The 27,114-nt window shown below is 32.5% G+C and overlaps 1 protein-coding gene across 1 annotated transcript; it reads left to right on the top strand.

Moving 5' to 3' along the window:
• Positions 1–1,824: 1,824 nt before the first annotated feature.
• On the top strand, positions 1,825–2,447 carry LOC134727668 (uncharacterized; the record flags this gene model as incomplete). Its single annotated transcript, XM_063592048.1, is given in 2 exon segments — positions 1,825–2,002; positions 2,005–2,447. Coding segments are annotated over 2 exon segments (621 nt in total), but the record flags the coding sequence as incomplete, so codon positions are not given.
• Positions 2,448–27,114: the final 24,667 nt, after the last annotated feature.

The following is a 27,114-nucleotide window of genomic DNA, read 5'->3' on the forward strand; positions in this document are numbered from 1 at the left end:
TTACGTAGTATCCTCCGTTTAACGAATACAATATTCACCTGTAAATATTAACTTCCTGATGAGTTTATTTCCATACATGAATGTTACCACTTAAGTATATAGATGTAGAGCTCACATAACGCTGAAAATATTCAATAAGGGACTGAGGACAAACAAAAGTCATGTAAAAGAGTTGACAATACCATAGAAAACACGAAAATCGACCAAAAGTCTAAAAAAACCAAACACTTCTTATAAATCTACAGAATAAAGAGCCACAAAAAAAACCCGGGTATGTCAACCAACATGTACACCTGAAACTGTATATACACCGTACATACATCTCCACATACTTAAACACAATTGGAACCAAAAAGGTTTTGCCACATATACTGACCACTTTTAGAAACGCAACACTAGATTATTTTTGGGTTATTTTTGAATGAATGTGTAACCGTCAAAAGCGATGATTTCCTGTTACAAATGCTAAAATGGTTGTCAAACGGTTGTAACTCGAGGGCGTTGAATTTTTTTCTTCAGTCGATTTTTTGGCAATTCAGTTGATTGGAAACATTTATGGCATGAATCTGTACTCAATGGCACTTAGCAATTTGATTTAAGCAGTTGACGTTGCGGTCGTTAACATGTTTGGCAAATGACGTTGCGTAATCAAATTCTGTTGACGTTTCATTGTCACTACACGTTGATCTGTTCATTACTGGCCAGCATCAAATCTTGTCTACTTGTATCGTTGTCGGAAGGACAGTAAGACGAGTTTCTGAAGTTTATGTTTTCATGTTTGAAGTTTTCTTAAGGGCCAATTCAGTTTTTTTTTTATTTCTCAGTCTTGGCAAAATGGAGATGCAACATTTTAAAACTGATTTAAATGAGGCAAAGGATTAAAAGAACTGTTTCACAAAGCAAAAAAAAACTGAAACAATCTTTCATGGGTCCAAAATTTCGCTTTAAGACATTCGTGCGACTTCGAAAATTCGGTATGTTTAATAACCACAGGTTAGTCAGATTTTGATTTTTTGTAAGGAGAAGATGTATTATAAGCATGAAAAGTAGTTGTAAGGATTTCAAACAAGATTAAGTAAAAACAAATCAACAGAATGAGTGTTGCGTTTCCATAGTCGTTCAGTATACACATAAGGTAACTTGATCCGGGAATAAAACACACTTATTATTTTGATAAATTATACGTTTAATAAGTCTTATATAGATATAAGAGGATGTGGTATGAGTGTCAATGAGACAACTGTCCATCCATGTCACAATTTGTAAAGGTAAACTGTTATATGTAAAAGTATGGTCTTTAACACGGAGCCTTGGCTCTGACCGAACAGCAAGCTATAAAGGGCATCAAAAAATTTCAGACTAAATGTAAACCATTCAAATGGGAAACCCAACGGCCTTATCTATACAAACTATAATAGACTTACGAGCAAGATATACTATAGAATATATTTATAAATAGTATCGGAAGCACATGTCTGTGTTTGTTTATGATTAACACGTGTTGATGAGCACATGGTTGCATACCTGGTTTGTTATTGTATGATTTGATTGGCTATTGTATGTCGCAATGCAGGTATTCTACCCGTTTGTACGAGGGTAGGATCGTGATTCTCGTGCAGAATCTCATTATAAATATAAGATATTTTTATTACCAGTTATTCGACGTTCTGCCTTTACCGAGAAGCATACCTTCCGTTTCGTTATACATATAATGACCGAAAACCACTCAGACGACGAGGACACATTGCTTTTGCACGAGCCACCGGTACATTCAGGTTCCATGTCTAGTTCTCTACCACAGATAAGTGATCAAACTTTTTACTTTTTACTTCTTATTTTGATAGTAAGATTTCTTCTCTGAAGAACGAGTTAGTCTCTGGGAACGACTCCCTAGCTAAGAAGCTCAAAAAAGAGGTGTCCGTAAAGCTTAAGGAGGAAGGGAATCAGAATCAATACTCCTACAACTCAGATATAGTTTCCGAATTCTAAAGCGTACATCCGCGGAAGATTTCGTTAGCACCAATTTGATATCGGGCCTTATTCTTAAAATCAACTGAAGGAATAAATTGATTCGAATTGCCGACAAGTCGCCAGCAGGCTGGTCCACAGTCAGATAATACGAAAGTGATGACCTGGCATCAGACTCAGAAGATGAAAAACGTTTACGACAAGCAGAAAGCAGGGCCCTCAAGACAATCAAAGAAAAGAAAACCCGTGGAAAACCTTACTCAAAACCGTCCTCCACCGTTTCTAGACCTGCCAACTCTACTGATACTAGTAACAGTTACTATCAGCCTTACAACGCTACTCAGCAGCCCTTTCCGAGGTTCCGTCGCCACGAAGCGACCCCATACGACACATGTTACGAGTGTCATCAAACTGGCCACTTCAAGAGGAACTGCCCAATAGCTACAAACAAATCAACATTTGGAAACTTGTCAAAGTGAAAAGATACAAGATAAGTATATTTCTTTTGTTGACAATTTAATGCTATTTGGTCATATTAATGTTCTCTTTCAACATGTTAAATATTTTGATAATATAGATTTTTCAAAAATCGCTAAAGGAGTAAAATCGAGCTTATTTAAACATATAGAGTTTTTGGAAACACATTGGGGCCAACAAATTTGTGTTGGACACCATTGAAAAGGGTTATTAAATTCCATTTATGAAACAACCCCCTCCAATGAAATTTTGGAATAATAAATCTGTTTTAAAAAATAGTTTGTTTGTAAATGAAGCGATAACTGAGCTAATTAGCAATGGCTGTATTCCAGAAGTACCATTTAAACCATTCGTCGTTAATCCTCTCAGTGTTGCTACACAAAAGATGGTAAAAAGCGTTTGATTTTAGATTTAAGTGAATTGAATTTCTATGTTTTGAAAAACAAGGTAAAACTTGAAGATTGGAAAATTGCAATGGAATTCTTCCAAAAAGATCATTTTCTAATTGAAAAAATTGAGAAAGGAAATGGTGAATATGTCAAAGCGACAACCACCCGACCATAGAGCAGACAACAGCCGAAGGCAACCAATGGGTCTTCAATTCAGCGAGAATTCCCGCACCCGTAGGTGTCCTTCTGCTGTCCCCTAAAAATATGCATAATAGTACAGTGATTTAAAATCAGGATATTTTCATTTGGACATCTGTAAAGAACAACAAACATATTTAGGTTTTTCCTGGAATAATAAGTTTTACTGCTTTTCTGTATTAACTTTTGGTTGAAGTAGCGCCCCCTATATATTCACTAAATGTTTGAGACCAATGGTAAAGTATTGGCGAGAAAATGGTGTTAATATTGTTCTTTATCTGGACGATGGATTAGGCATGGATGAAGGTTATAAAAAATTGTAAAGATACTTCTGAATTTGTAAAGTCATCACTTAAACTGGCTGGATTTATTGTCAATGAAAACAAATCAATTTTTGCACCAGTTCAGTGTTTAGAAGGGTTAGGATTGATTTGGGATTCAAAAGATTTTACTTTAAAGATGCCAGAGCGCAGAATTAAAGACACTAAAGATTCTCTTGATATTATACTAAAATCTTTTTTCAAATTTGAACGCACGTATGCTAGCTCAATTTGCCGGAAGAATTATATCAATGTCACCAGTTATGGGTAATGTCACAAATTTAATGACGAGGCATATATATTTCGCGATAGATAACAGAAAAACGTGGGATTCAAAACTATATTTAGTATATGAAAAATGTGTATTAGCTGAATTGAAATTTTGGCAGGAAAACTTGTTGGAGCTTAATGAGAAGCGTTTATTGAATGATTCTTTACCGAGAATTATGATATATTCAGATGCAAGTAATGTAGCTTTAGGTGCATATACTGTTGAATCAAATGAAAAGATTTTTCATTGTATGTTGAATGAAAATGAGAAAAAAATGAGTTCCACTTGGCATGAACTCAGGGCTATTCAGTTATCGTTGAATTCGTTTGAACCCGATCTGAAATGTTAAATAGTTAAATGGCATACAGACAACCAAAATTGTGTAAATATGATCAATAAAGGCAGTAAAAAGTTGCATTTACAACATTTAGCTTATGATATTTTTAGAATATGTACAAGGTAGGGTATCACGTTGTGTCCTATTTGGATACCTCGGTGTGAAAATTTCAAAGCTGATTTCATATCTAAAATGGTTGATATTGATGACTGGCAAACCTCGTTTCAGTTTTTTACTTTCATGAATGAAATTTGGGGTCCTTATACACAATCGATAGATTTGCTAATTTTCATACTACAAAACTGAAAAGGTTCATCTCAAAATTTTTGAATCCAGGAAGCACTGCTATTGACGCTTTCGCTCAAAACTGGACAATGAAAAATAGTTGGATGGTTCCTCCGATAAGTTTAGTGGCTAAAAGCATTAAACACCTCATTCTCTGTAGAGCTGAGGGAAAATTGATCGTTCCAAAATGGCCATCATCGGCATTTTGGTCTTTTATTTTTAATAAAAGATTGAAATTTCAACCTTACGTTATAGAAGTTCTTGATTTTTCATCAGGTCAGAATATATTTATTCAAGAACAGAATAAAAACTTCATTTTTGGTACCAAGCATTTTAAATCTGATATACAGGCAATTAAGAGGAAAGCGACTTAATGATGTTCGAGTTTATTTGTGCATATTGTTAAATGTTTACAATATGTGAATGCAAATTTGGTTCTGACACGGCTATTTATGTTGATATAGCAAGGTCTAGTGAATAGTACGATGTATATGAGATATTAAAAAAAAAAAAAAGTTTTATTATTTTTTTATTTTATTTACTAGTATACGTTTTGCAGATGTTTTTAGTACTGGTCGTTGGTCTAAGGATAAAATACCACAGCATGAAGCTCTTAGCAATCTTGCAAAATGTCTTTCAGATTACTGTTTAAATTCTAGAGCTGATAATACTAGAAAGAAATACAGGTATGCATTTAATAGCTTTTGTAAATGGTGTAATTTATTTAATATAAAGCCTTTACCGGCATCAGATTATAATGTCTCATTATATTTGATTCGCTTACGAATAAATTATAATTCTGTTGCAAAGATAGATGAAGCATATTATGCCATTCAATGGACACACAGATTAGCTGGATATGTAAATCCTTGTGATTTTTTTCTTTGTACTTCCGTAAAAGAAGGTACACAAAAGTCAATCGGTCATCACATTGTAAACAAGAAGGAACCAATAACTCCTCATATTCTTAATCAACTGGTTTTGAAATACGGCAAATACAAATAGTACTTTAAACCATAGAAGAATAGCATGTATCTGTCTCGTTAACTCTGCCGGATTTTTAAGATTATCAGAATTAGTTAATTTAAAAAGGTCAGATGTTTCATTTCATTCATTATATATGTCTTTATTCATCGAAAAAAGCAAAACGGACCAACAAAGAGCAGGAACTCATGTTTTTATTTCCAAAACATATTCGGTTACCTGTCCAGTCCAAATGTTAGAGACATACTTGAACTAAGCGAACATTAAACACGATTCTGTATAATTCATATTTAGATCAGTTTTATATCGTAGAAAGACTAACACGTACGTGCTAAGGGGTCATGCGCCTTTGTCTTATGCAAGAGTCAGAGAAGTACTATTAGAGGCTTTATAATCTTTGGGATTAGACAAATCAAAATTTGGTTTGCATAGTTTAAGAGCAGGTGGAGCAGCAGCTGCGGCTGCTGGTAATCAAGATAGAATATCTAAGAAACACGGTAGATGGTCCTCAGACGCAGCAAAAATCGGATATGTGCTTGAAAATATTTCTGAAAAACTACTCGCTACTAAGAACCTTGGCTTGTAATTTTCATACCCGTTTTTTTCTTATCTACTTTTTCATTTCGAAAGTGTGCTACTCACAAGGAGAGCTCATTCGTATTGTATACATGTGTTAAGTTTTATTGACTAAATAATTTTTGTTCGGTTAAGCTTGGCGAATTAGAACATAAATATATTTATTAATAGTATCGGAAGAACATGTCTCTGTGTTTGTTTATGTTCAACACGTGTTGATGAGCACATGGTTGCATACCTGGATTTGATTGGCTATTGTATGTCACAATGCAGGTATTCTACCCGTTTGTACGAGGGTAGGATCGTGATTCTCGTGCAGAATCTCATTATCAATATAAGATATTTTTTTTACCAGTAATTCGACGTCCTGCCTTTACCGAGTAGCATATCCCCACCCACCCCACCCATTTTGATAGATTTGAGTTAGACAGTTTAATGATGTGACAAGATAGATTGTAATAATAATGTATTTATTGTGTTTGGTAGATTGTTGTTAATTTTGATTTTTAGTGGGATGGAGTCCCGATACGGTGTTTTGTTGTATTGATAAAATTGTATGATTATCTTGGATAAGTAATTTGATGCAGATGGACGTTTAAATGACTATTGAAATATGAATATATATATGAAAATGTTTGAAGAAAAAATAAAGTATAAGGGTGTTACTCACAAGGAGAGCTCATTCCTATTGTATACATGTGTTGAGTTTTATTGACTAAATCATTTATGTTCGGTTAAGCTTGGCGAATTAGAACATAACCACATTATATGTGATTTAAGCCATGTCAATTATGACTAATTTTTTTTATTGTTTTAATATAAAGATTATTTACACTTTGATGGAAGTGATTGCTAAATAAATAACATGCATAATCATTACATTTCGAATAGCCGAGCTTAACAATTTGCAGTGGGATTTCCCTGATGCAAAGTTCCGATTCTTAGGCTCTATTTTTGTATTTTGTTTTTGTTTTGTTTGAATCTTGGAAAGATGTAAGGACAATTATCCGATATTAATTAAAAAAAAATGTGTGATCTTTACGGTTTTCAATGATATGGATTAAATCTGGATAGTTTCCGTCAAATAAATATTGTTTAAAATATAAGTCAAAACCGCGATTGTTTATCCTAGAAATTAATAAAAAATACATATTGTACTAAAACCCAAAAGCTTATTTGCAAGTGTTTTACAAATATTAAATTTTGTTCTTGACATGAATATTTATGCTTGTTAGGAAATGTTTACCGTATTACCACTTTCAATCCATTATAATGCTGCTGTATATCATGTTATGATTGGTTTTCAACCTTAAATCATTTAAATATGATCAACTAATCTGAATATTATGCATGTATAGACTTATTTTAGGCAGTCGCTTACTTTAAGCAGGCCAAAGTATGTCAATATGCTTTTATTATTGTTTATTTAAGTAGGCCGATTTTTAAAATATTGAAAGGTAGGTATTCACAAAATTACATCAGTGAAGTGATATAAATTGTATCACGTCCTTGTTCGTCACCAAATCTCAGTACTTGTCGAGAAAGTACAAATGGAATTTTAACTAAGTATTGTAAGTAGAAAGCAAATTCTTTTTTCATATTTCGTTTCATGTATCACTCGGTCTTTGCAATTATAATAATAAGAGAAATGTATATGTTTTGTGTACGTAAAGCACGATCAGTAAATTATAGTTGCACAGTAAAAAAAATAATTTTAGATGAAAATTGACATTAAACGACGAAGAACATGATTTTTAATTGCATTTTGTCAAAACATGCAAAAGAGTACCTTTTTTAATTGCTGGACCGTTTACAATATTGTGACACCGTACTTATAAATAATGAATTATCATAAAGGCCACAAGAAATTAAAATTATGATAACCCAGATAATAATTCCAATGTTGATTTTAAAAACAACACTCAAAATAATTGACATATTGTATTGATAACTGTCTATTGTTTTAGACTAAGGATCACCAATGTCTGTCTATTAGATTTTTAGATCGCTAGATTGCTGTCCAATCAACTTAATCACAACTTTATTTTTTTGTGTTTCACTTAGATTGATCTACAAAGGTCTATCAGGTACTAAACACTTTAGGACTGTTTAGGTCTTGAATACATGCAATCGTCAATGCAGACAAATATTGTAAATACCACGGTAACAAATAAATATTTTCACTATAGCACTTGGATCAAGTATAAATTATACGAGTTAGATTGAAATCGTCGTTTTCCGAAAACATCACAGGTATATGTAACATTGAATTTTCAAAATCAAAATATCGTAATGAATGTAAATGAAATATTACCTGACTAGATACATGCATTGGTTTTATGATGTTATTGTGGGTAGTTATTCTTGGTATCATTAGGTTTAATTGTAGGATTGACGTAATTATAAAGGTTTTAACTATTATTATGTTTTTGAAATATAAAAGGTGGAGTTCTATACAAACAGTTTCTTTAATAACTTGCATGAAGGTGGGAAACTATTTGGTCATATTGAAAAACGATATCGGTGTGGTGAACCTTTTCATAAAAGTTAAACGGAAAGTAGCAACGATTTTCATTAAAGTTGTTTTTTGTAATCTATTTGCCGAATTTTGTACAAAAGGTTTATTTAGAATGAATAAAACCATCACTGTTTATTTTCCAATTAGTTTTTAGAAGCTTTTTCACATTTTACACATGAATACTTTTTGTGTCTATGGGCAGAAATTCGATGATAAGCCAACCCATATGCATATGACCTATGATGACCTTGACTCCATAGTTCCCAATTTGCAATCGCAAGTTGTACCTCTAAGGGAAAATGTCGATCAGAGAAATTTTATCGAAGAATTTGAACGTGTGTTTAAAGTTTCTACGAGATAAAGAAACACCAAAGAGGTGCAGACACATTATTGTAAATTGAAAATAAATAACGGCGATAAGATCGATCATAAGAATCAGTTGCAAACACCTGTCATACAGAAAAAGTAATTTTATAAGTAGTCGACATTGCAGTGATCTCACAACTTAAAAAAACATTTAAAATCAGATCAAACATTAGATTTGAATAAATCTATGTTCTCTTTCTTTTTCTCAACTAAAGATTATTTTTTTTGTATAATTTGGTATAATTGCTCGCGATTCAAGATAATAAGTCCTGGTAAGACGATTTATCTTGTTGCATACTACTACTTTGTGAACTAGCACGACTGAACTCCTGCTAAGCAGGTCTTTCTTGTGCAAGGCCGGATTCATAAGATATCACTGTATTCTTGTCCTGCATATTTATTTGACCTGACACAGGAGTCAAACAACAATACATCTGGTATAAACTGGAATATCGGTCTCTAGTTAAGATTTAACCGAGTGATTTAAAACATGAAAAATATATATGGTAAATGACGTCATGTTGGATTTATTTGTGGTATCCTCCGTTCAACGAATACAATTTTCAGCCCTTAATATCAACTTCCATATATGAATGTTAGCACATGTTACCACTATATTATATATAGACGAAGAGCTAATATAATGCTGAAAATATTCAATCAGGACCTGTGAAAGTCACCTATCATCTACAGCATGCCGCAACAATTTACAACCATACCCTACAAAGGGGACAAACAAAAGATATGTTAAAGAGTTGACAAAACCATAGAATACACGATAAATGACCAAAAGTATAATAAACTATCCTTAAAAATTTACAAAATAAAGAGCCACAAAAATAACGAATATGTCAACCAACATTTACACCTGAAAATGTATATAAACCTTACGTACATCTCCACATACTTAAACTCATTGTTTAAAGGGACCAAGAAACGAACGAATTAGCAGACGATGTAGATACCATTCAACATCTGGTTAAAACTCTAAATAAAGTACAAATTTAAAAGCGCTGTGCAACCAAAAAGGTTTTGCCAAATACAAATAAGGTACATTGATCCGGGAATAAAAAATACTTACTATTTTGATAATTCCTACGTTTTAAAAGTCTTATATAGATATAAGAAGATGTGGTATGAGTGTCAATGAGACTACTGTCCATCCAAGTCACAATTTGTAAAAGTACGGTCTTCCAAACGGAGCCTTGGCTCTCATCGAACAGCAAGCTATAAAGGGCATCAAAATATTTCAGACTCAGTGTAAACCATTCAAATGGTAAACCAAACGGCTTAATCTATATAAACTATAGATAGCCTTTCGAGCAAGATATACTACCCACATTATATGTGATTTAAGTCATGTCAATTATGACTATTTTTCATTGTTTAACCTTAAGATTATTTACACTTTGATGGAAAAAGTGAGCGCTTTGCTAAATAAGGAACATGCATAATCATTACATTTCAAATATCAGAGCTTAATAATATGCAGTGGGATTTTTCAGATGTAAAGTTCCGATTCTTAGGCCCTATTTTTTGTATTTTGTTTTTGTTTTGTTTGATTCTTGGAAAGATGTAAGGACAATTATCCGATATTAATTAAAAAAATAAATGTGTGATCTTTACGGTTTGCAATGATATGTATTATATCTGAATGGTTTCCTTCAATAAATATTTTTTTAAATATAAGTCATAACCGCTATTGTTTATCCTACAATTGAATCAAAAAGACATATTGTACTAAAACCCACAAACTTATTTGCAAGTGATTTACGAATATTGAATTTTGTTTTGACATGTATGTCTGTTAGGTAATGTTTATCGTACTACCACTATTAATCACTATGATGCTGCTGTATATCATGTTTTGATTGGATTTCAACCTTAAATAATTTAAATATGATAAACTTATCTGAATATTATGCATGTATAGACTTATTTTAGGCAGCCACTCACTTTAAGCAGGCCAAAGTATGTCGATTAGCGTTAATTATTGTTTATCTAAGTAGGCCGATTTTTTAAATATACATCGGTGAAGTGATATAAATTGTATCACGTCCGTATTTGTCACCATATGTCAGTCCTTGTCGAGAAAGTACAAATGGATTAACTAAGTATTGTAAGTAGAAAGCAATTTCTTTTTTCGTTTTTCGTTTCATGTATCACTCGGTCTTTTCAATAATAAAAATAAAAGTAATATATATGTTTTGTTTACGTAAAGCACGACCAGTAAATAAAACAGAAATAACCTATTGATTAGATGAAAATTGACATTAAACGACCAAGAACATGATTTTTAATTGCATTTTCTCAAAATATGCAAATGACTACCTTTTTTTATTGCTGGACCGTTTACAATATTGTGACACCATAGTTATAAATAATGAATTATCATAAAGGCCACAAGAAATCAAATTTATGATAACCCAGATAATAATTCCAATGTTGATTTTAAAAACAACACTCAAAAATAAATTGACATATTGTATTGACGACTGTCTATTGTTTTAGACTAACATCCCCCCATGTCTATAAGATATTAAGATTGATAGATTGCTGTCCAATCAACTTAAACACAACTTTGTTGTTTTGTGTTTCACATAGATTGATCTACAAAGGTCTATCAGGTACTAAACACTTTAGGACTGTTTAGCTCTTGAATACATGCATTATTCAATGCAAACAAATATTGTAAATACCACGGTAACAAATAAATATTTGCACTACAGCACTTGGATCTAGTATAAATTAAACGAGTTAGATTTAAATCGTCGTTTTCCGAAAACATCACAGGTATATGAAACATTGAATTTTCAAAATTAAAATATCGTAATGAATGTTAATGAAATATTACCTGACTAGATACATGCATTGGTTTTATGATGTTATTGTGGGTAGTTATTCTTGGTATCATTAGGTTTAATTATAGGATTGACGTAATTATAAAGGTTTAAACTATTATCATGTTTTTGAAATATAGAAGGTAAACTTCTATACAAATTAATCTTTAATAACTTGCATGAAAGTTGGAAACTATTTGGTCATATTGAAAAACGATATCGGTGTGGTGAACCTTTTCATAAAAGTTAAACGGAAAGTAGCAACGATTTTCATTTAAGTTGTTTTTTGTAATCTATTTGCCGAATTTTGTACAAAAGGTTTATTTAGAATGAATAAAACCATCACTGTTTACTCTCCAATTGGCATTTAGAAACTTTTACACATTTTACACATGAATATATTTTGTGTCTATGGACAAATATTCGATCATAAGCCAACCCATATGCATATGACCTATGTTGACCTTAACTCCAAAGTTCCCAATTCGAAATCGCAAGTTGTACCTTAAAGGGAAAATGTCGATCAGAGAAATGTGATCGCGGAATTTAATTTGAACGTGTGTTTATAGTTTCTACGAGAAAAAGAAACACTAAAGAGGTGCAGACAAATTATTGTAAATTGAAAATAAATAACGGCGATAAGATCGATCATTAGAATCATTTGCAAACACTTGTCATACAGAAAAAGTAATTTTATAAGTAGTCGACATTGCGACAGTTTGTGAAATGAAAAGATTTACACATTTCTGAAGTATTCGAATCCTGATCTAATGAAATTCATCGCGACGTGTTCAAATAATTATTGTCAAAAATATCTTTATCAATTAAAGAACAGTGATCTCAGAACTAAGAGGACATTTAAAATCAACTTCTTACAATTAAATATTATTATTCCGGTGTAACCTGCACGAAAGCCCAATTCAATTCACAAACACGTCTTAACTTTATTGTCATTGTTTTGACATACAAATATCTATGGTATCGTCATTGTTGAAGAACCGTTGGTTCGAATAGTTTGCAGGCATTTGGTATATGTATACATAATTTGATAAATAGTTTAAAGTGTGTATGTTTAATCTAAAGAAATAATAAAATACTCAGGAAAACAAAACCACACGTTCATATTTATCTATATCTTTGTCATCCCAATCGCTATGTCGGCAAAGTTCGGTGAGTAAATCCGATGTATAATTATCAAATAAGATGAAAAGGCACGCTACACGGTATTAATGCGTTTTTTAAGCGTTTTGTTATTTGATGAAATTAAAGAATAGGCATACATGTTCAATATGTCCAGAACAAAAATAATGTGTTTTTAAATATAAATCTTGCATTTATGATAAATATGTATGTTCATAAGAAGATATGTATTTATAAAACAAAACCTAAATTAAAAACTTAAACAATTATGTCAAAAAAAGACAATATATTTTCATAAAAAATGTACATGTTGTTTACATATCAGGAAATACGTTGTATGTTTGTGCTGATCGATTTCGTCATTATTTATTCAACCCGTCGAGAGCTGCAAGGTAGACATTCGTATAAACCCCCTTTCGGGAAAAAAAAAGATTGTATCACTAGCAAATTTACAAGGGCAGTCCCCACCCCCAATATAGTGCTAAAAAGCTGGAAAGTCTATTAGCATGGTGGAGGAAACCGAAGTTCTTAAAGACAACCAACGGACTGCACAGCGGGAGAAGACACACCGACGTTCTATACACAGATTGATAACGAATTAGAAGATAACTGTATTGTATTCAAAGCTCCGACGGCATCAATCGGGAATTTGATGGTCGCAAATTAAGTTTACTGGTGACGCGTTAAATATTGTCATCTCCATTCTAATAAAACTGAAAGAAAACAACGTTAAAACATGTATTTAAAATCTGTCATATATGTCGTCTGCGCTTGCGCGTACCTCTCATAGCATCAATTGTCAATTGATGCCATGTAAATAAGTGACGTTATCCCATCAAAATGAACGTTACAAACATTGTTGCATTATATATCCAGTTAGATGCAACTTGGACATCACTGAAGAGACATGTATTGTCGAAATGCGCATCTGGTGCAACACAATTGGTACCGTTGATTTTATTACTACCACTGGGTCGATGCCTCTGCTGGTGGACTATTAGTCCCCGAGGGTATCACCAGCCCAGTAGCCAGTACTTCGGTACTGGCATGAAAATACGGATTTTTTTGTGTTATTAAAATTTGCTGTTTCAAAATATTATAAATTATTATAAATTAAGGAATGTATCTCCCTCATGCAAAGCTCTGATTCCTTTCACGAATTTGGCTATACTTTTTGGACCTTTTGGATTATAGCTCTTCATCTTTTATATAAGCTTTGGATTTCAAATATTTTGGCCACGAGCATCACTGAAGAGACATGTATTGTCGAAATGCGCATCTGGTGCAACAAAATTGGTACCGTTGATTTTATTACTACCACTGGGTCGATGCCTCTGCTGGTGGACTATAAGTCCCCGAGGGTATCACCAGCCCAGTAGCCAGTACTTCGGTACTGGCATGAAAATACGGATTTTTTTGTGTTATTAAAATTTGCTGTTTCAAAATATTATAAATTATTATAAATTAAGGAATGTATCTCCCTCATGCAAAGCTCTGATTCCTTTCACGAATTTGGCTATACTTTTTGGACCTTTTGGATTATAGCTCTTCATCTTTTATATAAGCTTTGGATTTCAAATATTTTGGCCACGAGCATCACTGAAGAGACATGTATTGTCGAAATGCGCATCTGGTGCAACAAAATTGGTACCGTTGATTTTATTGGACAAACCGTAGCCCAACAAGTCAAGTTTATTTTACCTCCGGTTTGGACCGCAGACGTGTTCCATGACACGTAAGCGTCATCCTTATTATTTACCCGATTTTTTAAACGCCTGGGGTCAGACAAAGGGCTTTTGCCATTGCATTTATCGGTCTGAACAGCTAGACCGCTTACCAACATACACCTCTTGGGTTTATCTATTCCAAACATGCAGCCCCTTGGATGTCGAGTATTTCAACTACCTTTACCATTAATCCCGGGAGGGAGTTGACATACCTTCCACTGTACCTGGCAGATCTCGAGGGATACCCGAAATAACGGAGAAATCTATAGCGTATTATAGACAAGGTATACCGGGAAGCAAATCATTGAACGTATATTTATTTTATGAAACCTTGATACATGTATCTATTTTTCCTGAAAATTCATTTTATCTTATGTTAACCTATTTCAATCATTTTTTTTTTATTTATTTTTTAGACATATTCAGGTTTTATATAAATCTATTTTGTTATAAACAAAATACATGTATTTGTTAATTACAAGTACATTATTTTATCTACATATTTTTTTTTTTTTTTTTATAAACGTATATTTTGATTAAAGTTTTAGATTAACATTGTGGTTAAATGAATATATATTTACTTTTAATGAACTGTTTTTATGAACAAATAATATCTTTTCTTAACATATATTTATCTTTCATAATATATTATATAGAGTATATCACTGCATTTAGTGAGAACCGATATCTTTTCCACTCAAGACAATCAAATTTTCAAATTCAAAACGCGAGGGTCACTGAGCGTTTTAGATATCTAAAATTTAACTGGCGAGAGTTGATAGAATCGTATTATATAAGTTGTTGGTTGTGGAATCTGTGTCTCTAATAATTTTCAAACAATACGCAGGCAAACTTAGTCATCATTTTCGAATTATCTGCAAAAGTATGTGTTCTATCTATGTGGCATAATCAGGCAATGTACAATTGGTGCAGAAAGGGATGAATTGACGACGAATTAGAGAAAACTTTTATGAACCAATATTTTGATTTTTTTAAGTATATTTTTTTCTATTATAATAATTTTTTTAGTTATTTTTAATGCACATATACATACCTCTTACGATTATATACTTAGTTTTATGAACATCGATTTAGTGTGTTTTTAATATTGCAACGTCTGTCATGACATGGACTAGGGGGACATCAGATACATATCAAATGCGTATCTAATACAATAACTTCATTAGATGTAGATTACATTAAGTGGATTTGTCATGGTTATTTATTTCTATGTTTGTCATTCATTATTGCAAAGTTTTGTCAAGGACCACACAGAAACGTAAGATTCAAAATGAATATCATGCGTCACGATAAAGGTTGATTCAGATACAAGGCATTCAAAACTATTGTACCTGTCCATCAACCCTTCACTTATCTTTTACAGTTGTAATTCTCATCCGATTATGTCAAATGTCTTGACGTCTTTTCGATAAAATTCATGTGTTATGTTAAAGAATTTTAATCACCGCCTTCATTTATTAGATTTGATTTGGTTGAACATAATTTGTACATGCATTACGCTTGCAGTTTGATTCTGAATTAACCGGAAATAGAATATAGGTAATTGTCTAATTGCTACCTCAGTGTTGCAATTTTCAATGTTATTAAATGTAATATCAGTATTTAGAATAAATATAAAATATCAAATCAAACCTAGTTCTATCTTATTTTTGACAGATAGTTTTATTCATTCAAATGTGACGTCATTTTTCATTTTTGATGTTCTGTTTTGCAAATTCAAATGTGACGTCATTTTTAAAAAAAAACTTTTTACAATCTCAAATATGACGTCACTTGGCGTTGAGGTTTTGACAAATTCGAATGTGTTTATAGTTTATTTTGGATTTTATCGGGGTTATATAATGGATGTTGTTTGTTTCCTGTTATAATCTAATTCCTCAGTTTTATCATGTCTATCTTTTATAAAGTCATTTTATAATACTTACTGTTTCGCAAAAGTATAAATTATTCTAAATAATAGGGATGTTCTGGTACCTAACACAAAAACCTGGACGTCTTTGGCACAACTTTTTTGAATTTTTGGTCCTCGATGCTGTTCAACTTTGTACTTGTTTCGGCTTTCAAAATTTTGTATCTTGGCGTCACCAGTAAGTCTTGTGTGGACAAATGCATTTCTGGCGTATTGAATTTTAAATCTGTTGCTTTTTTATTTGTGTGTTTCTTTGTCAATTGTGGTCTCCTCTTATTTGTATTGTAGTCCTGTAATGTTGTGTTGTCATTTTAATGTTATATTTCACATGGCCATAAAAAGGTAGATTTAGTATGCCACAAAACCAGGTTCAACACACCATTTTTATTTCTTTAAAAAATGTCCTGTACCAAGTCAGGGATATGGTCATTGTTATATTATAGTTCGTTTTTGTGTGTGTTACAATTCAACGTTGTGTTTCTTTTGTGTCGTTTGTTTCCTCTTATATTTGATTGTGAATTCACATTATTATAAGACGTGTCACGGTACTTTTTTTATCCTCAATTCATGTTTTTAGTTTTGATGTTATATTTGTTGTTCGCATCGGATTTTTTATAATGCTTAGTTTGTTTCTGTGTGTGTAACTTTTTTCATGTTGTGTCGTCATTTTCTTGTATTTGATGCGTTTCGCTCGGTTTTTGTTTATGACCCTGCTTTGTTTGTGTCTATCGATTTATGAGTTTTGAACATCGGTATACTACTGTTGCCTTTATCTAACAGCAAAATAGTAGGTTTTGTACATTGTTGTACTATCAATTGCTACATTTTATGTCTGCTTTATTTTAGAAATACCTAAAGGGAGTGAGAAACCGACAGAGAGGCAATTTTCAAAAACATCTGTTCATTAGCTTTTTATGATATTTACATAAATCAGGTAAGCCTACTAAACGTTTGACTTATTTTTTCAACCGATTAGCAACCTTTATTATCATCTACGGTTACATTACATTAAAAGTTATGACGGAACCTGCACATGATAAAATGTGGAAATTCCTTCCAGTTAATGTTTGCTACAAAGACATTTATGCCATACATAAATGCAACGTTCTTCATTTCACAGAGATACTATATAAAATTCTACTTTTATATCCGTCCTTACCCATTATATCCTATAGTTAAACAAAAACGGTTTTTACCTATAAAAAAACATGCATAAAAACATCTTTTGCCTTATATTCACAGTTCCTCGGGCCATGTGATTACTGGGGATATAACCATAGTTCAACATGAACATCTCCGAAATGTAATATTTAATTATCCTACGTTTAGAAAACCATAACACGTTAATTGAAACAATAACCTCAAAATAATTATGATTTCACTTGAGGACTACCTATGATCATTGGCTAAACGATTAGGTCTCTGATAAAAAAAAATCGCAGTCAAAAGTTGAAAACTGTGTAAATGATTGATCAAAGTCCTTTGCGTAGAAAAAGAGACTTTGAAATGTCTATCATCTCTTCACGATAAGTATGTTGTTAGTCCTAAGGCCAAAGGTTCAAATAATTTTGTTTGTGTATGTTAATCGTGCTCCATGCATGTCATGTTAAATCATTGAGAATACATTGACACTAAGGTTATTCCACATATCAATTGACAAGGATAAGATTTTGGCAAATCATAAGTTCTTCATGTCTTCAATTAACATTACATTGAACAGTAAATCGGAAGACTTACCATGTTTGTATTGGATACCCAAGCTTCACAAAATTCCGTACTAAAACGGTACAATATTCATCTTTATGTTCAACAACTGGATTGTCCATTGGATTGATCAACATTATTTCCGCAGTAAAAGAGGGTCTTGAGAATTGCTGTAAAACTGTACAAGTTTACTTGCATAGTGTTATTAACCAAAATGTGGATTCTAAAAAAAGTTTATGAGCTCCTTTATAATTTTGATCTCAATCTTTTTTCTGAAATAACACAAATTCTTCATTTACATGTGAAATTGGAAAATCTTCTAAACAAACAATCCACAATGACTTTCAAATTCAAATTACGCTATAAATTTATTACTTTTTGACACCATATTGCACATTTTGTGAAAAGTCGACAAACAGGTAAAGCAGTTGGCCGTTTATTCCTATGGGAAAGTACTGTTCGTCTGTCCTTGCCAAAGTCTTCTAAGTTTCAAGTGATTTGAAGTTCCTTTCGGACACGTGTAAAAACAAGAATATTAAAAAAAAAATCTAGATTATATAATTTCACATTCAGATATATTGATGATATAAAAAGAAGATGTGGAATGATTGCTAATAAGACAACTCTCTACAGGAGACCAACATGACATAGAAATCCACAGTATTGTGTTTCTTTTTATATTTCAGCAACCACAATGTCCTTGTCGACCTTAAAAGGTGAGTCAGTATTACTTTAAAGTTTTTGTTTAAGATTAATTTGAATCCTTTAAGGTAACACGATACCGAATGACGTTACGCCACGAGTTATCGTTCCTGACGTTATGGAATAACGTTCACACATGATGTATGTATACAAGCCAATGTAGCTGGTTCTGAAATCACAAGGTGATTTTGAATTAAAAAATAATTTTGGTAACTATGTGACATTTTAACGGAAACTTTTTCTTGATGCAGAGCGCCGAGAGTTTTGATGCATACGGTACGGTAAACTTATATGAAGTAGAATGCTTTATCGTTTTCCGGCAATTTTTCTGCTCATTGTTAACCTTTAAAAATGTATTACTTTACTTTTAAATATCCGGCTGTTTCTTGAATATTTAAGCATTTGCACGATTTATCTATTTATGTTCTTATGCATAAAAGATTGAGTTTTGTCACTTAATTTTATTCTTGGTTTATATTTGCAATAAATACTTATTCATGACTCACGCCGTATCCCCATGAAATTTTCGTAGAAATCTTATCTATAGAAACTTAGGATGATGCGTAATAAAACAGGAATTGTACAACTATTAATTCGTTTTAAAATGGTCATAAAAAGACAAACCGCTCGGGTAAAATGGAAAAAGGTTATCATCTGGATGTGAATTCGAATAGAATTAGGCGAAAAAGAACAATACATTGTACAATCAGACTTTGAAACTCATAAAGAAAAGAGTTTGTTAGTATGGAATGTAAAAAAGTGGTTTAACTTTGTTATTTTGCCGAAAAAACACTCCCTGTGTTTCAAGTGTAAACAGTCTCTGAAATTCATTTCATTCAGAGTGAATCCGATATAGTTTCTGAAACATTTATAAAATAAAGTGCTAGCTTTGTAATCTTGTAAACCAAATCTACACGGGACAGACAGCAAATTCGGAATGAGGTCTGAGAAAGTTAACGTGGACTGAGAAATACATGAAAACTTGATTCGACAAAAATAAAATTAAAACATTCAGGTCCAGTTAAAGTCTGATTAAAGACAGCCCCATGTATCCACTTGCGTCTATAAACGCAAGTTGATAGTCAGGACTGGCTCTTGTCAAACTGGTTCCGTTACATTTTTTTTCTCTCGAAATTTACAAGCAAACGACTGACTAACTTTTTATTCAAACGACAGAAAGAGACTTGTTTTGTAGTGAGAACAAATACATTTTTATATTTCTGACAATTACATAATGTTTATATATATTTTTTTTATTCTACGAATTACACCACAAGGGTGACTAGGGAATAGAAATAATCTCTGGGTCTTCTTCCGACCGAAAACTTATATTAAAGCTGCGGATATCATCTGCATTTTCTTTCAATCGGAACTACTCGGCCTTTCTGGTTGCACGAAGAAATAACGTTATTGTACGTTATTTATAGCGAGAATGGCCGAGTAGTAACGATTGGATTTTCTTTATTTTTTGTTCATGACAGGTTGCTAGATTAGGCATTTTGATAAAAAAAAAAAAAAAAAAAAAAGGGACGCAGAGTACAGACTCCGGCTTACATCTCCTACATGTGGAATTTAAGCTTGATCCTTTATATTTCGCAGTTTGTTTTACTTATAAAGAATGCATATCTGATCTCAAGATTTGTTTGATAAATAATTTTCCACAATTAAGAGACTGTTGATTTTTGTGAAAGCTTGCTTACAGTTCGCAATGTGTGTCCGACTTGCTTAGCAACTAACTGACACATTTACACCACGCAGAGTACGCTATACTTATGTATGTAGCAAATCTAGAATGTGAGTTCTGAAATTTCCTTTGAGTTTTGTTATTTTATTTTTTAGAATGTGTATTTTATCAGGATAATTACTTTCACTCATAATTTTCACAACTAACAGAATGTTCAACCTTTTTTGACTGGTGCATTAAATGTGTCTTTTATAAACAGCTGTTTTCAATATTGTTTTGTATCATCCCGAACATGCATGAACTATTTGCCACTGAACGTCAAACAACCACCAAAAACCGTGGCCGAGCAATCATAAAACTGTTAACTGGATCAAATTTTTAAAGTACTCTATTTCTGCATAGATGAAGCGATGATACCATCTTTGTCTTAAAGGATGGAGATAAAAACTCAGTTATTCAAATCACACGTGAATTCTTTCAGGTTATTTCCACGTGAACTTTATAAAAATTTGAAGGTATTTTTCATGATTTTAATTAAATTTTAGAATTAAGATCTTTTATCTTTCTGGTGATTTATTCATGAACTATTATCATAAGATTCACGTTGAACCAACCAGTTCAAGCAAATTTCAAGTATATATAAAAAAAGAAGATGTGGTATGACTGCCAATGAGACAACACACCACAAGAGACCTAAATGACACAGAAATTAACAACTATAGGTCACCATACGGCCTTTAATAAAAAGAAAAGCCTATACCGCATAGTCAGCTACAACAGGCGCCGAAATGACAATGTAAAACAATTTAAACGAGAAAACTAACGGCCTTATTTATATAAAACAATGAACGAAAAACAAACATGTAACACATAAACAAACAACAACCATGCACTGAATTACAATATGCTCGTTTGGTGTGAAAATTAGACAAAATTAATGTTAATTCGTTTGAGTGAAATTTACATGTGCAGGACGAAATATTTCATATTGCATTACCAGGAAATTAACGACACCCGACAGAGGAAATGAAAATAAAATAAACACCATTCAGATTCCGACACATATTTTGTTTTCCATTTCTCTGAGTAGGAATAACGTTATATTCTGTATTCAATAACGTCACACGTTTTCGGCCAAAATCTATGGGTATCAATCAACTTTGAAGCCATTTATCTCAAAAGCAAGGATGGTGACATATAATTTTCTATACGTGTATGGATTCAGAATGCAACCCGGGATATTATGCTAGTTTTTTGTTTTTCTTTGTTTATAAGAAAATAGCCATTCATTGGAAAATCTAAAAAGGCAAGCCGAAAATTAGACATTTTCCCTATATACCTAAGTAAATCTGTCGTCAAAATTGACGTTTTCTTATGAAAATACCAAGAAAACAAAAATGGTGACCCCCATTTTTTATTACATATTCCGATGAGACTTTATTCAAAGAACAAGTGTGCCAAAAAGTTTGGAAATCGGGAGATATGCCATTTGATATCGTGTCACCTTAAGAGACTTTCCTTTCCTTTCCCTTAATTCCCTTCCCTTTCACGAATTTGACCTACCGAATTAGACTATTTATGTAAGGTAGCACTCCACAGTTAGGTGTGTAGTTTCGCATTTTGGCCTCTGTGGATTTTTTAAATATGAGAGCTAGTGTGCAATAAAATTCATTTTTGGATAGCTGAGTATTAAAATAGCCTTTGTATTGGGTTTATATGAACATCAAGGTTATGTTATGTATGTAATATAGGCTGTTTTCTGTATGACAGTCCGTATTTGCATGTCCATACCATACATTGGTCCGGCAATTATTGTAATGTTTTTTTCCAACTTTTTATCGCACGAACTTTGTGATAGGATTTTTCGAAAAAATGAGGCGAAAGACACCCATTTTTTATTTGATCATTAGGAAGATTTAAGAAAACAGTTTCTAAAAAGGTATCACTCAAAGGCATTGAAATTCTAGTTTGATCCAACTTTTGGGGGGATATATGACATGTTCACCCCCTTTTTGCAATATTTTATGGTAAATAAATGCTGAATGTTGCCATGGATACACATAAAAGGAATTACTTTTCACCCTTTTAACTTTGGGAAATTGAATCTATGGAAGATACTGATTACATACATATGCACATGTACAACACAAACAGTTAGGTTAATGTATTAGAAATCCAGGAATAGGAGATGATAAAACATTTTGGGACTCAATTTTAATTTTATTTTCTAACTGTGGAGTGCTACCTTATGGCACATCAGAAAGCACAGAAATGCACTTTTAAAGTTAAAATTGACCACAAATCTTTAGTCTTTTATGTTCTTGTTTTAGTTCTGAAGGTAAAAAAAACTGCTAGGAAGGCAATTCATGTTAATTTTATTGTTTACTGTCCTTAGCATCCAAATATACACATTTTGACACTAAGACATGTTGCGGTCTTAAATTTGTACCCCGTTAGCTTTGCCCTTGTAACCAAAGATTGCACTTTATATGATAATCTCAGAATGTATCGCTTTATATTTTTGAATGCAAATAAGTCAAATAAACATTTTAAGCAGGATTTTATATCATAATTTGGCATTAATTAAATTTAATGATGCCAGTACTGTTAGAAATTTATACCCTGCTTGAGAGCTTCTAAACCAAGGTTAGGTGTGCTATTTACAGCAAAAATTACCTATAAGTGCTTTCAAACACCTAAAACTTGAACAATTTGTCCTCTTTTAAGGTAATTTTATAATTTCAAATAAAAAAAAGGGAAAAGTTTTAGAAATTTACCCCAAAAATGAGACAGACTTGAAGTTTTTCACTATGATCCAGCATTTATTTTAAAATCACTTTTGTCACGTTTCAACACCAACTGCTAACCTTCATAAAATCTTTATTACTGAACCAATTTTAAAAACTTAGGTACCATTTTCATCGTAACAACTAGTAGAACACAGACAACATAAAAAAAGATGAGGCAGGAGGGGGAAAATTTCACCTTAAGGTAGCACTCCACAGTTAGGTGTGTAGTTTCGCATTTTGGCCCCTGTGGATTTTTTAAATATGAGAGCTAGTGTGCAATAAAATTCATTTTTGGATAGCTGAGTATTAAAATAGCCTTTGTATTGGGTTTATATGAACATCAAGGTTATGTAATGTATGTAATATAGGCTGTTTTCTGTATGACAGTCCGTATTTGCATGTCCATACCATACATTGGTCCGGCAATTATTGTAATGTTTTTTTCCAACTTTTTATCGCACGAACTTTGTGATAGGATTTTACGAAAAAATGAGGCGAAAGACACCCATTTTTTATTTGATCATTAGGAAGATTTAAGAAAACAGTTTCTAAAAAGGTATCACTCAAAGGCATTGAAATTCTAGTTTGATCCAACTTTTGGGGGGATATATGACATGTTCACCCCCCTTTTTGCAATATTTTATGGTAAATAAATGCTGAATGTTGCCATGGATACACATAAAAGGAATTACTTTTCACCCTTTTAACTTTGGGAAATTGAATCTATGGAAGATACTGATTACATACATATGCACATGTACAACACAAACAGTTAGGTTAATGTATTAGAAATCCAGGAATAGGAGATGATAAAACATTTTGGGACTCAATTTTAATTTTATTTTCTAACTGTGGAGTGCTACCTAATCACATAAGCAACACGACGGGTGCCGTATGTGGAGCAGGATCTGCTTACCCTTCCGGAGCACCTGAGATTACCCTAGTTTTTGGTGGGCTTCGTGTTGTTTATTCTTTAGTTTTCTATGTTGTGTCATGTGTACTATTGTTTTTCTGTTTTTCTGTTTGTCTTTTTCATTTTCAACCATGGCGTTGTCAGTTTGTTTTAGATTTATGAGTTTGACTGTCCCTTTAGTATCTTTCGTCCCTCTATTAAGCACCAAATTCTTCACTTTACACCTCTAACATTGTTCATCTTCTTTATTTTAGATCTCGAAATGTCCAGTGAACATAATTATCTTTTGAAAGTGTTTTGGAATATATTACCCATAAAATCATCTCGGCATATTATTTAAATTTTACTCTTTGACAATGAAATTATCCACAAATTGACAGTTATATTTGACGATTAAATAACCCCTACCACGGGTAATGTATCTATGTATGTAGAGAATAACACGCTCTCAAAAACTACGGAACAAAATGAGTTCACATATAGTGAACAGCTTGACAATGATATGTTGTACAATGTAATGATTTAAGATATTACTTCCTTTTTTGTTCATTGACTAAATAATGGGTCTTTACATACCAAGACATTAAGTAAACTTGTGTTAATGATCGTCCACCATCGACATTGTGTCGTTAATTTCAGATTTCTTTGAGGCATATATTGAGACGTGATATGCATATTGTCTGATGAATTCGTCCCAAGCAGTTTCTTTACCTTTTACTCTGTCTTTAGACACTTGTACGTTGTAGACGCTTATACCGTTTAGGTAATTTTCATTTCAGCACGGGAAATGTTATCTTTGTTCCCTGTTAGCTTTTACCATATGGAACATTTTGATGTGATTTCTTTAATACTTCATACATATGATATATGAAGTAAACATGTAAAAAGAAAGAATGAAAGGAAAACATAAAACCCATAAATTAAAAAAAAACAACATATATGAATTAAAGGTATATCAATATTACGATAACTTCTAAGCGGTACCTTCATCTATAATCGTTTACTTTTATGACTTGGATGTAGAGTTGTCTCATTGGCACTCATATAACATCTTCTTATATATATAAACACAACATTTAACGCCTGAATATAGAGAGAGAAAAATTATTGTATGTTTGCAAGTTGGTAGTATTTAAGGACACCCTAACAAAGACGAATATTCTGAAGGGAATAAATAAGGACAACAGTAGTATACCACTGTTTAAAAGTCCGAAATCGAATTAGGGAAAACAAATCCGGGTTACACGTTTCAAACGAAAATATAAATTACAATAAGAATTGAAAAGACCTGTTGGTGGCCTTACGTCTTTTGGTAGGAATGTACCATTTTCTACATAGGAAAAATACGAAGTCAGGAATATGTCAGTTGTTGTCCCTTTCTTTGATGTGTTCGAGCACTTGATTTTGACACTTGACTAGGATCTTTATCTAGATATTGCATATGAGGTTCTGCAGGGATATAGGCAACCCCCTCTATCTACAATTGACAATGGATCTTCTACATTAACTGCTCATTTTCTAATTTTGTCTTTGACATATCGCATCTTCAGAGCTTATTCTATAGATATATATTATATGAAAGGAAGTGTCAAGCTAGATATATTGTGTCACTAAGTAAATGACAAAATGGAATGCAAATAACTCTTCTGAAAGAGGGAGGAAAGATACCAGATTACTCCTAATTTGAAAATTAACTGACAACGCCATGACTTGAAACGAAACTGACAAACAGACACAAATATAGTCAACAAGACACAACATGGAAAACTGAAAATTAAGCAACACGAACCCCACCAAAACTTGGGAGATTGTAATGCATCGAAGGTTGGGGGTTGTTAGCATATCCTGTTCCACATGTGGCACACGTCGTGTTACTACAAACTCGGTAAATAGTATAATTCGGTAAGTTACGTTCGTGAAAAAAAGAACGGGATTGTAATTACAGCATAAGGTACATATCTGATATCGTCTGTTACATAACGGTCAATCAACTCCTGATTGCGTACGTAAAATTTACGAAGGGATGATTTTAACTCCATTTGAAACTCTTGTGAAATAGCTTCCTTACCCTTCCGGAGCACCTGAGATCACCCCTAGTTTTTGGTGGGGTTCGTGTTGTTTATTCTTTAGTTTTCTATGTTGTGTCATGTGTACTATTGTTTTTCTGTTTGTTTATTTCATTTTTAGCCATGGCGTTGTCAGTTTGTTTTAGATTTACGAGTTTGACTGTCCCTTTGGTGTCTTTCGTCCCTCTTTTCCTTGTGAGAATCAAATCTCTATTAAGGAAATCGTAATAGGACAGACAAGCCCTGGAATATCGTATCAATTGAGAGATATATACTCCGTATGCAGGCGCTGCTGGAATGTTGCTACATAGAAACTAAAAGTCTGACATTCATCATTCTGTATAAAGTATGATCATCGCGACATTGTTGTGACATAAGATGCCAGACTATTTACAGCTTATTTTCGTGCATATAAACAAACGTTAATATTTACAAAAGCTGTTTTCAAAATGTTTTATTGAAGGTGCAATCTATAGAGTTTACTGATTCTTCAAATTCATGCTCTCATCTTTTATATTTTTTCCTTCTCCGAAATTAATGTAAACGGCACGCCAAAAAATACAAGACGGATTTGTAAACTAGCTGTAGCTGATAACCAAATATAATTTTTCATTTGTATCTTAACCTTGTTTTGTTTATCGTAGACTCAATTGTTCGAAGTCTCTGTTCAAACATCTGTAGAAGTTAATTGAGGGTCACAGGCAAAGGTTTATTCGGATGCGCATGTTTATCCAAATTGTCCTTTTGGTGTTGAATCTAATGTAAGTTTAGCGAATAGGAAGGTTATTGTAAAAAGAAATAGCTGGTATCGACTCAAAGTATTACACTGTTAAACACTGTTTTCTGTAAGAGGTCACTTTTTGACATACAATGCAGTGCATGAGGTTAAGTTGGAAAATTTCATCCCTGTACCGTTCAGCCTTAACATTG

Source organism: Mytilus trossulus, chromosome 8, assembly GCF_036588685.1.
Source record: "Mytilus trossulus isolate FHL-02 chromosome 8, PNRI_Mtr1.1.1.hap1, whole genome shotgun sequence".
Lineage (NCBI taxonomy): Eukaryota > Metazoa > Mollusca > Bivalvia > Mytilida > Mytilidae > Mytilus > Mytilus trossulus.